At 38.1% G+C, this 14,058-nt stretch overlaps 1 protein-coding gene and 1 long non-coding RNA gene across 2 annotated transcripts; one reads left to right on the forward strand and one right to left on the reverse strand.

Annotated features, from left to right (window-relative positions):
- On the forward strand, window positions 1-5,460 carry LOC143740214 (uncharacterized). Its single transcript, XR_013204793.1, has 3 exons — window positions 1-324; window positions 417-621; window positions 5,038-5,460. It is a non-coding gene; the product is annotated as an uncharacterized LOC143740214 (long non-coding RNA).
- A 577-nt stretch (window positions 5,461-6,037) lies between these two features.
- On the reverse strand, window positions 6,038-10,288 carry cryaa (crystallin, alpha A). The gene is made up of 3 exons (XM_077232282.1): window positions 9,969-10,288; window positions 9,310-9,432; window positions 6,038-6,891 (listed from the first exon to the last, which is right to left on the reverse strand). The coding sequence occupies exons 1-3, from the start codon at window positions 10,158-10,160 to the stop codon at window positions 6,685-6,687; spliced, it is 522 nt and encodes a 173-aa protein (XP_077088397.1). The 5' UTR covers window positions 10,161-10,288; the 3' UTR covers window positions 6,038-6,684.
- Window positions 10,289-14,058: the final 3,770 nt, after the last annotated feature.

A 14,058-nucleotide genomic window follows, 5' to 3' on the forward strand; every position in this document is an offset into this window, starting at 1 on the left:
TGTTGCAGAGTGTGTCTGACTCTAGTTTATTAGTATTCCCTGTCCATTGCTTCAGGTATAGTCATAGATCGTTAGATGGTGCCACCTCAAACTGCTGCCTCAGGTCCACTCCCTCTGCTTCTACTAGTCCTTCTTTCACCACCCTCTGCACCCCATTAGAGATGGGTACTGACACCAATGACCGCGTGTCTCAGGGATTACGTCCGTGATCACAGATATTACTAAGGAATTCTGGCACTCACTCATCCACCCTTGGGCAGAGTTGTCTTCCCTTACCTAGCTTTCCAGAGGGAAGGAGATCCTCAGATACCTCTCTTATACAAGGTCAGGGAAACAGTACACTTTGCACAGAGTAAATTATGTAACTGTTACAGTAAACCATATGAATTAAACAATATTTCCCCTTTTTTTGTTAGGTGTGAAGGCTTATCCAGTTTATTTGAGAAAGAATGCCTGTATTAAGGGCCAGCTGAGTTGGAATAAACCTAAGGCACCTGTGCGACATACATGGATCCTAGATGACTGTCCCCAAAGCGGTAGTACATCAGTTTTAACAAGCCCTCCATGCTCTCCAGTGGCGCTCCGCAGTGGTGTCCAGGAGAATGTTTTAAAAAATAAAAGGTGAAGATAATTCAGTGATTAATGATTTAGCCTTGTTAAAAAAATATATATTTTTTTTTTAAAAGACCAAAGGGATTAATTGTATTGGATGTGCACTTTTGTATTAAAAAGTATATTTTTAAAAATCTGTACTTGCAGATAATATAATATTAATTAACTAAAAGGCCCCTTTTATGACTGTGGTTCTTAACACACTTAAGTACACCTTTAAAAAGTGGACTTTTTACTAATGCCAAATTAAAAGTTTTACTTTAAAGTACATTTTAAATCATTGTTTTATCATGCGTTGACTAACATATTAAAGCATCTGTAAAATAATTGATTCTAATTTTACCTGTAGTTATTCAATATTACATTTGAAGTTAATATACACTGAACAAAATTATAAACGCAACACTTTTGTTTTTCTCCCCATTTTTCATGAGCTGAACTGTACATGAGCTGATGAGCTTTCATGAGCTGAGCTGTACACAAAAGGCCTATTTCTCTCAAATATTGTTCACAAATCTGTCTAAATCTGCACTTCTCCTTTGCCGAGATAATCCATCCACCTCACAGGTGTGGCATATTAAGATGCTGATTAGACAGCATGATTATTGCACAGGTGTGCCGTAGGATGGTCACAATAAAAGGCCACTCTAAAATGTGCAGTTTTACTGTATTGGGGGGGTCCGAAAACCAGTCACTATCTGGTGTGACCTCCATTTGCCTCACAAAGCATAGAGTTGATCGGGTGGTTGATTGTAGCCTGTGGAATGTTGGTCCACTCCTCTTCAATGGCTGTGCGAAGTTGCTGGATATTGGCAGGACCTGGAACACGCTGTCGTATACGCCGATATGTCGATGTCGTATACAGATCCTTGCATCATGGGGCCATGCATTGTCATGCTGCAACATGAGGTGATGGTCGTGGATAAATGGCACAACAATGGGCCTCAGGATCTCGTCATGGTATCTCTGTGCATTCAAAATGACATCAATAAAATGAACCAGTGTTCGTTGTCCATAACATACACCTGTACATACCATAACCCCACTGCCACCATGGGCCACTCGATCCACAACGTTGACATCAGCAAACGGCTCACCCACACGACACCATACACGCTGTCTGCCATCTGCCCTGTACAGTAGGGCTGAACGATTATGGAAAATAATCTAATTGCGATTTTTCTAACCAATATTGCGATTGCGATTTAATATGCGATTAAGTTCTTTACCTTCTGTATTAGTCGACAAAGACAATCAATAAATCATTGTACAGTAAGGATTGGAATCTTTAGGCAGCTCATGATCCGATCTAATTTTTTTCTTATTAATTAATCTTAATAAATTACTTTTAAAAAACTGTTAAAAAACTTAAAATACTTATTTAATTATATGCGTAAATACATACTTTATATATATATATATATATATATATATATATATATATATATATATATATATATATAAATATAAACACATTTAATTAAACCAATTACATGTTAAGAATTTCAAATGGGCTATAAACTAATATGGCTTCAAAATATAAAAGCTAGTAAATAAAGAAGAACAAAAAAAAAACATTATAAACAAAGAGTGCTTTCAGTATTTAAAAGTAGGCTGTCTGAACGTTTTCCATTCAAGAGCTGGAGTGATTTCCTCCCTACACGAGCTGCATTCACACTAATGCACATATCTCTTTTGAAATTGTAAATGTGGTTTGTCCTGTTGGTTTAAGATATAACTGACCGTGTTTACATAAATTTCGCGTCAAAAGCATTTTGAGATGCAAGTACATTTAACCAATTAGTCGCTCACAGCCGCATGCATGAGCACTCTTCACAAAGCGCGCGTAAGTAGTTTAAAATGAAAGCAGCTTTCTCAGTGATTTTCATATTTTTTTATATATAAGCCAACTGCATTCCAAAAGACATAAATAATGCCTTTGTGGAGCATTTGTAACAAGCGGCAACCTCCCTGTCTCTCTCTTGAAACCAACACGGAAGTGAATTAAACTGCAATTCATCGCCTGGCCGCTTGAGGCTGACTGCAAAAGTAAGCCAAATCTGTATCTCCCCCATGTTAAAATGCCCAACTTTACCGCAGAAAAAAAAATGTTTACAGCCTGGTGTCTTAAGTTGTTTTGGTCTATACAGCTAATTTTACCCTTCATGACAACTGTGAGGGGGGTGAATTTTTTTTAGAACTCATCCGTTTAAATTATATTAAGCCTTAAAATGCTGCATAATCAAGGGCGTGGCCACTTGAGTGACAGGTGGATTACCGCTGCTGTTACTAGCCGTTTGTCTGCTCTCTGTTAGCCATCATGTCACCTCAGCTGATTCCAGCTGCTGAACTTGTCATCTCTGCCGTGTTTGTACTTTTTTCGGGATTATTTCATACAGGTTATTACACTCCGCTGGATTCCGTAATGTCGAGTGAACAACCAGCGCTGTTCTTCAGTTGTTTTCCTCTGTGAACATGCACTCATGGATGTCTGACAATATCGTTGCTTTTTGGAGTTCAGATTTAAAAACGTCTAAGATATAGACGCCACACTCGTTCTGCCGTTCTGTTGATCTTACGGAGCAGATAGACTATAATATGCTTATTTCACTGTTTAGTGTTCAATAAAAAGTACCGTCAGATTAAATCCCTGCAGGTGTCAGTGCTTTCTATTCATCCCTTAAATGAGCGCATATTTCTAGTGCATTTACTTGAACTTCTTAGGTAATATGTATCAGAATTTAAAATGGACTGAATAAAGCTCTCTTCGAACTTGACGTGCGGTGCCGCGCTGACTGACATGTATGCGCATCACTGTCACACACACGCTCAGAGCAAATATTGTAAGTTACTGCATGAGAATAATAATGCATCACAATACACAAAGTCTCACGGTTAGTTATGTCTTTTAACTATTATAGTATTTCAAAGGGCAACAACATGAACTTTAACTATTGGCTTTAGGTCTACTTCTTCAAGTCAGCTGTCACTTTAGCGCGAGGCCAGTAGCACATTAGCTCTTAGCCTGAGCAAACTCGAGCAAGGCGGGCGTAGTTTCAGCATCCAGGCACCTCAACTCCACCCACGTCCCGCCTTTTTGCCCATTTTCGTTTATCCGGGAGTGACGCACTGTGACGCGCTTCCAAGATGGCGACGAGCGACTCCGCCCACTTTAGGCTTCAAAAACGCTCTTCAGAAACCTACGGGTGACGTCATGGACACTACGTCCATATTTTTTTTACAGTCTATGATTTGTAAGGAAAATTCCGGCGGCCAAGACTGCGCACTGCAAGAGTAACATCAAAGCAGCAAAACCTGTGCAATGAAGCCCGCGACTGTCCTTGTAATTCGCTTAAACCCCGAACTTTATTTAAGCTTATTTTTCGGAAGGTTCGAGCGGTGTCGTGCGTGTGTGTGTGTGTGTGAGAGAGAGAGAAATTAGAAGCAGCAGAATACGGTTGTTTCTAAAGCACGCGCAGCGTCATCACGCATCTGTATTTAAAAACTAAGCTCAAATTTCTCTGAAATTCTCTGAATCGATCCAGAATTGTTGGAGAGAGAATACATATCACAATATCACATACATAAAAAATAAACTGTTCTTTCCTGTATGCCAGACCTATGCGTAGCGTGCCAAGTTGATGCTTGATCTGCAGACTGCTTTTCTCTCGCGTGTCACGTGACCAGTGTAACCGCGTTTGCGGTTAAAAAAACGCATTTCATCATATCGCAAATGCAATTAATCGTTCAGCCCTACTGTACAGTAAAAACCGGGATTCATCCGTGAAGAGAACACCTCTCCAAAGTGCCAGACGCCATTGAATGTGAGCATTTGCCCTCTTTTGTCCTGGGCTGGTGTGGTTACACGTGGTCTGCAGTTGTGAAGCTGGTTGGTTGTACTGCCAAATTCTCTGAAATGCCTTTGGAGACAGCTTATGGTAGAGAAATTAACATTCAATTCACGGGCAACAGCTCTGGTGGACATTACTGCAGTCAGCATGCCAATTGCACGCTCCCTCAAAACTTGCAACATCTATAGCATTGTGCTGTGTGATAAAACTGCACATTTTAGAGTGGCCTTTTATTGTGGCCAGCCTAAGGCACACCTGTGCAATAATCATGCTGTCTATTCAGCATCTTGATATGCCACACCTGTGAGGTGGATGGATTATCTCGGCAAAGGAGAAGTGCTCACTAACACAGATTTAGACAGATTTGTGAACAAAATGTGAGAGAAATAGGCCTTTTGTGTACATAGAAAAAGTTTTAGATCTTCGAGTACAGGTCATGAAAAATGGGGGCAAAACAAAAATAACAAAAAAAGACAGCAGCAGCTTCTCCCAGTGGCCTCTACTTTTTATGTTCCATTAAAAAAAAACAGGCCTAGATTCACAGAGCTTTTTCATGCCACCTCTTCCCCCACAGTATCAGAGGAAACCCATCAGTCTCTCCGCCTGCTTGTTCCCACCGCAGTCAGCTCCTCGCCACTCTCAATTTTCTCGTTCCTCTTCTTCCTCCATTGTGGAACCAGACGCAAAGCTTCTTGAGACTCAACTGCAGATTACTCCACAATCGCAGTCTCTGCCTCAGGCTGGGATTTACATTGGCATTGTATTACCCTCAGTAAAGTGACCCTGATTGTATCCAGGACCATTATAAATAAAATATAGTTTATTATTTGTCACAATTTTAAGAGAGTTTAAGAGTGAGCGAATTGACCTGACTAATAAATACATTACTAACTAATAATAAATAATTTCTGTGTTTTTAAAGAGGCGAATAGTTTTATTGAGACATCATATTGCATTGTTGTCATGATTGTAGTTGCTTGGTTAACGTCCAGAAAGTGGTGTGAATATTATTATTATACATCATTAAACAGTTTACTAAGATCTTGTCATTGTTGTTTACAATTTATTTGGTACCAAAAATTATTAATAATTGAAGACTACTTTAGTTGTGGTTCTTACTTGATTGGTTTAGTTAGAGCTTGACCATTAGTATGCAGTAATTTAGGGTGCATTGCATCTACTGGCAACACAGTTTTACACTAAAAACATACTTGTATAGCGTATAGCCAAAATTGAAGGGAAATGCCAATGGTCAATAGAAATCAATCAGGAACTCTTATGACAAAGAGTAAATGGCAACAGGTTTTAGAAAGATTTAGAAAACATTTTGGATCGGTTTCAGATACCAGTTCCATTCGAATCTGGATATGTCTTATTTGTAGTCATATATGCATCATTCAACTTCTCCACAATAATATAAATCATCTAGTCATTTAATTATGATGGTGTGACTTGTATTACATAGCATTAAAAAAAAGACAAACATGGTGTGTCTAATGGTTAATGTTACAACTTTATTTTTTAATCATTTTTAGTAGACCCTTGAGGAGTCTGTAATAGTATAACAGGGCTAAAACCTACAAGACAGGAAAAAGTCAATGACAAGAGAGGTCTAGAAAAGAGGTCTTGACACAGGTAAGAGAGGAAGCAGAGGTCTGACTGGTGCCAGTGAGGGAATCTCTCTCAGATCAGAAATCTTCAAACAGAGCAATTTTAAACCAAGCTCTCTACCTCCCCTTGACAACCTTTCATTTAGTTCTCCAATTGATCCTATACAGTAAAGGATTATGCTTTTAAATCATAATTACCCTCACAATATATCGCCCAGGATGACAATGACTGTTGCCACTTAACATCTGTCTAGAGAGAAGGGTGGAGGGTTGAGTAAAGAAACCTTACAATCTTTCACTTCAATCTTTAAGACACCCAGCCAATCATCCTGATACATTACCTGTGTGTGTAGCATGTAATGAAAAAATGAAAACAATCATAGTGGATTATGGAGATTTTTAGCTAGTATAGTCTAATGAAAGAAGTGTTAGGCCAGATATACACTGACACCCTTTGAGGTGTAATTGGAAGGAAGGGCTTGTTTAATGAAAGACAAATAAAGGATTTGTTTAAATCCACCTTTAGATGCCCTCTGCAATTAAAGCCTAGCCCCCCCTTGGAGCCCCACTCACACCTCCAAACCACCACCTGGCTGTGGGGTGCTGCCCGTCTAGGAGGAGGATCCTGATTTGGTCTTGTCCTCACGGGTAACAGGTATGGTGCGGTCTCCGCGGCCAGCATCTATGCCACCTGTCTTGGGTCCACAAAGAGTGAGCAGGCCATCAGCAGTCAGTGAGCAGTTGATGGCCGACTGGTCCACGTTGGAAGGCAGACGATAGCGGCGGTGGAACTCACGCGAGATGTAGCCATGATCATCCTGAAAGCCAACCATGGAATAGAAACAGAGAAAAATGTAGGAAAAGGCCACATATTCAAAAACCCATCATACACAGATATTATTTTTTATTATATTACAGATATTATTAACACGTTTTACTATGGTCTTAGCTGACCTGAAGAGGAGCCTGTTCTATTGAAGTAAAGCTTTATTCGGTTGAGTTTAAATTATTTGAGATCCCCATTCCAGTTCCAGGAAATATTTAAATAAGCCATGAGGATTCATTTATTATTATTTATTTTTTTTTAGCTTATAATAGAATTATAGATTATAACTGAATGAGTAATAAAGTATATCAAAGTAATCCATCAAGGGGTTGACACCCATCCCAACTGTTCAACTCTGAAGACAGCCTTTTTCATTTATTAGAAATTTTCTCCTAAATTGGTCTGCATCTTACAAATCTGTTTACAGGGTCTGTTACTAGTTTGATCCTTATTACATTAGTGTATATTTGAGGCCATATACTGTGATACAAAACTGTATGGAGTATGGTTCAACAAGCACTGGTGAAACATAGTAGTCACCCGACTTTAGTGTCTGCTGTTGATCAGGTCATACAGAACAACAGCTTTAGGGTCAAGGCATTTTAGCACACACTCCGACAGTAAAGCCTGGAAAAGATTACACAGAAGTTCTTTACTGGCTGTTGGGACTCCAAATAGGGTGGCAGGCTATGACGCAGAAGTGACGTCAATCTGAAGCAAACATTCTGAGATCTGCTCACTTTTTCCTCATCTGTGCCTACCTTAAGGCAACTGAAACATGAATAAACCCACCATGCTGAAAAAGTGGCTATGGGGATTGGAGGATGGAGATAAAAATAGAAAAGGAACTGAATAGAAAAACACAACTGGGAAAAAATGGGAGGAGATGTGCAGTGCTGGGTAGCAACTGTAATCTGGATTACGTACTCAGTTTCAAGAAAATTTAAATACTTGTAATTAGATTATATTACATTTTAAAATGCTTGCAATCAGACTACGGTTACTTTTTTGTTGTTGATTACATTAATAAATGTTATTCTCACAAATTATTCATAATTCATTGATTCTCTCTACCACTTCTTTTTACTGAAATTACTTGAATTGCACACACAGACAAACCATTATTCATGAGCCTATCACTGAAAACTTAGACCCACACTGCATTTGATCACTGGATTTACAGAAATCATTTCACTTTTAAGAATTGTTTTCTTAACATTGCAACACTGCATCGAATCAGCTCCTTATTACACACTGAGTAATTTAAACATGTATTACTGTCTTTGGAAAGCTTTTTGTCTTTCAAACAAGGCTTTTGTCTGTCAATAATATATATAAAAAAAAGTCAATAATAATAATAATCATCATCAAATTAAGATCAACTTACATTTTACATTTTACTGTTGTTTATTTTGATTGTTTTTATTTTAAAAGTATTTATTTAAATGTATTTCTTTTATGATTTAATTACTAAATAGCTTTTTTTGTAATGTAATTTGGAATCTGTAACCAACTACAAGTTAGTAATTTACCCAGCACTGGAGATGTGAGGTGGTAAAAGAGAGCAATGCAAAGATTAACGTGCTTGGAATGGCGTTTTCAAATAATCATCCCATAAAAGCTTAAATAATACAAAATATTTTTTATTTATATTAAAAAATCTTTTCACATATAAAAATATTACTTGCTCCCTAAATTTCAAATAATTTATTTTGCTTCTATAAATCCATTTCATTAGAACAACTGGTACTGCATTGAAATATAAGCAGTCTACCTATGTATGACCAAAGAGTTTGCTAAATGCTTGTCTGTGAAAATTCAGGGTCTTATTTATTTAGGATGATGTGATTTAATGAAATCATGAATTATATTTTCCCATGCACTAAAGTTATAGAATAGTTCATTAGTCATGTTTTATTACACTCACTCCTATAGTTGTTTCAGATGTCAAAGATGCTGATTTCTTACTTTTTGTGATGCATAAGAAAGTTGAAATTTTTAGAGAAAATTCAGACTGATCCACTGACAAGAATTTATCATAGGCTACTGCGTTTGTTACACTATTTAATTCTTCCAGACTGTTGAACACACCCATACAAGCACTTATACTATTATACTGTTGTACTGTTCACTGTTCATAGTTCACTGCACACTGAATAATATGATGGAATACAAACTAAATCACTGTAAATGAAGCATACACAAACTTCAGAGTCAGATTAAATAATGATACACTCACTACTATGAGTTCAACTACCAACTTTCTCCCACTATAAGGAAAAATCAGCAATGCAATTGATAAGAACATTTGGATGGTTAATTTCATTGAATTACAAGTTTCTAATTGCTAACCTCTCATGAGAAGATAAGAATAGATTATCTGTCCTGTCGTAATGAGCCATGACCTCACCTGTCTTTCTGCATGCTTGCCCTCGATCTCCACATAGTCATCTGTCACCTTGACATTGAGCTCATCAGGAGAGAAGTGTTTCACATCCAGGTACACTGTGAATTTGTCTCTGTCAGACCTCACCTGAAAAATGTCAAGCAGTGGAGTTACATCGATATGGTTTCAATTGTAAGTGTTTCACAAGTTCACACTTACATATATAATCAGATAAGAGTAAAGAGTATGCATATTTGACGTGCTGTCCGAGAGGAGGGCTCCATGCACAGAATTGTGCCCGAACCCAGAGGATTTTTTTTTCATACAGCGCTGTATTCATCAGTTTTGTTGATTTCTTAAATTTAGCCTGATTCTGTTTTGCCTTCTGTCACATTTTGTGCATATTTCCAAAGATTATGGTTTGATTTTGCTATTTTTTTAAGTCTATTTGCGATTTAATTCCTGGAGTCTGTAAGGAAAAATTCTTGAAATGTATTTTCCGGAATAAATAAGTTTCACATCCACAATATACCTTAGTTTGAGGTGATACTAATACTGTATATGCTGTCTGCCAAAAACATATTAAATTGATTAAATGATAATCAAACCTGTATTGGGCTTTAGCATCAAAAATGGCATTATACAATTCAAAATCTTCTTGATTCGCAATAAAGCATTCATACCTCAGAGATGCCTGAGTTGGAGGAGTCCAGGAAGTTGCGGAAGAGTGAATGACGATAGTAAGGGCTGATAGTTGTGGCAGCAAAGGGGAAGAGGTCATAGTCGAACAGGCCTTCTCCAAAGAACTGATCGAAGAGACGGGTGGGATAGCCCATGTTGCGTCTGAACCAGGGGTGTTGGATGGCAATATCCATAATGTCAGGCTTGGAAACTCTCAACTTTGATTAGCTAAAGTGGACTGGCAAATCTTAGCGATTTGAGTCTGACTGTGACTATTTCCACTTGATGTTGAGGAAACTTTCGAAGGAGAAGATGTAGACTGGAGGAGAGTGAGAGGAGGCTGATAAAGGCTGGTACAGTAGACAAAGATCCCCGAATGATGTGTGCCGTCCTCAGTGGAGAAAACCCCTGGTTATATACCTGTGCTTCAGAAAGAGGGGCTTACAAGTGGATCTCTCTGGAATGGCATTATCTCATGGTGGGAACAGTGCTGTCAGCAGAATTGGTGGGGTGCACACTGACCTGAGAATGACAGTCTAGCTTTGAATGGCTCCCGGCAATACTCTGGTGACCAGCTATCACCGGAAAATAAGTGCCTGCCAAAACAAACCAGACCATACAGATTAAGTGGAGTGGCTGCAGAACTTTACTAATGGTGTGTTATGGCCACTTGTTTCACCTGATGTTTCTTAGACCTGACTACTTTAAAAGTACAGGTCTTCAGATGTTTATTTCTTCCTCTAAATTGAAGCTTCACTAAAATGTTAATTTGTTAGTTGTTAGTCTGTAAAATTCTATTGAAACTGACGCTAAAATTTCCTCTTTTCGCACTATGTTACTACTGAATACAAATCACATAACATCATGAATCACATGTGCACAACAGTTAGTAAAGAGAGGGATTAGTGCAGGGAATGTAGTGAATGACTGCAATTCTCATGCTCTGCAGAATCAGACTAAACAGCAGTATCATGTACATATTTTAAAACCTTTAAAGCCTGACATATAAACTAATATTCAGAAAAATATTTTTTTTAAATAGAAATTTATTGGACCATTAGACAAAATAATTTTCCAAAAACAACTTTTTTTAAGTATCATATTTAATACACCAGGCTTTTATGGGTCATGTATTAGGATAGGAGAATATGAGGTTCACACTAAAAGCGCAAAAAAAGGCATTCAGATGCCCAAACTGAGCAAAAATATTTTGTGCAATAATGTGGTGCAGTTGCTGATGTTTATAACAGACTACTCACATAAAGTGTTTTAGTTTTGTGAACAAAGCTCTTTAGTTTTGATTGTGGACGGGCAAATCATATAATATAATGCAATACATGATGAATGAGAGATACAAATAAACGTTCCTCAAAAGCATGTGTATCATAATTGTATCACATTTTAACATGATTTAAAAAAAAAAAATTTATGGATAACCAAGTAAATCTAAGTTGCTTAAGTCCAGTGTTCATCTTAAAATATAATTAACAATATAAAAGGTATGTGATTATGGTAAAAGGTAAATGGCATCAGGCAACAGGCAACAGAAGTCATGTAGTAGATTGCATACAACAGGTTTTTCATCAAAGTTTTGAACATGTTGATAATTGAAATGCCTTATAAATGTACGTATCAAATACGATACAGCAGGCTTATAGGGTTAAGCATTCAGAACCATGGGCAAACAAACAAGATGATTATTGCACATAATGAAAATAGATCAAAAAGTTTTAATACGTTTTGAGAGCTGTATAAAACTGCTTGTATCACTATTTACAGTGAAGTGTCACTATATTTGTTCTGGTCTCTACATACATCAGTTGATCAGTGATTTGATTTGATTCGAATTGATTTGATTTGATTAGATTTAAATTTGATTTGAGAGTGAATAGACACTTAAAATTCAGATTTGTATGGATTCTGTTTTATGATCCTTTTTGGAGCTTGAAATATTTCAACCCATTTGACTTCCAATGTATGGACAAAAGCAGCTGAAGGATTATTCATAATATATTCTTTTGTGTTATGCAGAAGAAGGAAAATCATACAAGTATGGAATGGTATGATATGAGTACATGATGACAGAATTTTCATTTTTGGGTGAACTATTCCTTTCAGGATAATCCTGTAGAGAAAACAGTAATAAATATCGAAATAAGGCAACCTACATGAATTATCACATGATTGTACCATGATAGTTTTTATCAATATGAGTGTTCTCTATGCTTTTCGGTAACTGCTGTTTTTTCATGGTAATAATTTAATACTGCATATAGTAAGTGCATAGACGCACGTACACATGTACAGTGAAATGGCTTAGCAAAGGTTTTAGGTGTGAAATTTCACTCATCTACTATCTGTCCGACCAATACAGCATGAACCCATAATTCCGATCCTAGATGTGATGACTTCCCCTCTGGTCTGTGGGGCAGCATTAGGGTAATCCCTGGGGGCTTTCACCTGCTGATATGGCACACTGGTGAGGCTTAACTGTAAACCACCAGCAACGCCCTTTTTCCATACCACAGACTCAACAGCCTTGTCAAAAGGGGTGTATACGGGAGAATTCAGACAATGAATACGCCCGCTAAATGTGCTGTTTGGCAGGGATCTTTGGAACTTTGTTATGCGTACCTGTAAATGCCCGTAAAAGCCCGAAAACAGGAACTTGTTTGACCACATGCTGTTAGTTGATGGCTTGGCTTTGTAAATGCTAATTTGTTTTGGGACTGGCAGCTCAAGATGTCCCCTATTCCCCTGCCCCCCTCATTAGTATTCAGGAAAATTGGGCTGATAAGTGCTTTACATTGTGTCAATCTACAACAAAGTCTGTAGACCCTGAAAAGCAGTTTGTATCTGGGTGTCCTCTGCTCTTCAAGATGGCTTGCAAAAGATCGCTGGAGTTTTACGGAGAGCAGAGTAGAGATGTTACTCCTTTACGTCGGGACTATGTGGCTATTCAAACTCTGAGTCCGAACGAAAACAGCCTGGTGTATATGGTATATGCAAGTTTGAAGAGGATATTTGAAAAGCTGGAGACGATGGACAAGAGGTTGGATAAGATGGAGGCTGACATCAATGAGCTCAAAGAGGCAAAAGAGGAGCCTGCTTCAAAGAAATTAAAGAGAGCTGGGAATAATTCTGTTGCGGTAAGTTATTTTCTGACCGTCACAAACATTTGGCGGTGTCCGCTTAACTTCGTGTGCTTTATTTATTAATGTATTTGAATTGAGCCCTCATACTATGTTGGATGTTTACAGGAAGCTGTACGGAGATCGCACAATGGGGAAAACAACATACACAAATATGACCCACAGACAAGGTATATCTTTAAAACTATTGTTTCATAACAGTCCTTTCTTCTAAATTATATTTTTAATCAACCTTCTTTAATTACTGCTCCACAGTCTATCCTCCCCCCACAACCTCGAGGTCACAACCTATCTTTATAATGGCGTCTCCATGGCTGTACTGGACGTAGATCCTGCTGTTTTTAAAGGTAAGTCACAAGAGAATGTCCCAAGGCTACAACTATTTAACTGTATAGATTAGTTAGTTATAAATAAACACATTCTCCCCCCTCACTATCTCCCTCTCTCTAGCATCCTGCAAGACGTATTTTGAAACTGTTAGAAGGGGTTACAGGATGCCCCAAGATGAGAACAAAGACAAGATGGAGGACAGCAGGATCATTGTGCGCATGAGACAAAGAAAAAGAAGAGTAAGTGTAAATAAATATAAATCTCAGTAAAAGACTCAGCCTGGGAGAGGCTCCCATCCCAACCAATTTGATATTTTCAGTGGTTTAATTACTTTTTTCCCTCCTATTTTGCAGCTGCTGAGCAGCAGGACTGGCGTTCTCCAGACAAGAGGAAGAGGCAGGTATCTGGAAGACTACAACAGTTGACCACATGTCTGAAGAGGAGGATGCTATCTTGGATGGAAAGTCGGTGTGGGTTGTTCGGCCTCCAACACGTAGTATAGTTTTGTCTGCGCTGTGTGGGGTGCTACAAAAAAGACTGGAAGCGGACCAGAAGTACTTGGGAACTCATCATGCACGAGTTGGTGCAGATCGAGTCGCGGTGGAGACCA

This window comes from Siphateles boraxobius, unplaced genomic scaffold (assembly GCF_051911475.1).
Source record: "Siphateles boraxobius isolate OS27281-9 unplaced genomic scaffold, OSU_SipBor_1 17, whole genome shotgun sequence".
Lineage (NCBI taxonomy): Eukaryota > Metazoa > Chordata > Actinopteri > Cypriniformes > Leuciscidae > Siphateles > Siphateles boraxobius.

Excerpts from the sequence above, each read along its gene's own strand:
- cryaa (XM_077232282.1), bottom strand. The coding sequence starts at position 10,160 with ATGGATATTGCCATCCAACACCCCTGGTTCAGACGCAACATGGGCTAT. Across the intron at positions 9,433-9,968 it reads CCAACTCAGGCATCTCTGAG|GTGAGGTCTGACAGAGACAA; the intron begins GTATGAATGCTT and ends GACATTTTTCAG. Across the intron at positions 6,892-9,309 it reads GCAAGCATGCAGAAAGACAG|GATGATCATGGCTACATCTC; the intron begins GTGAGGTCATGG and ends GTTGGCTTTCAG.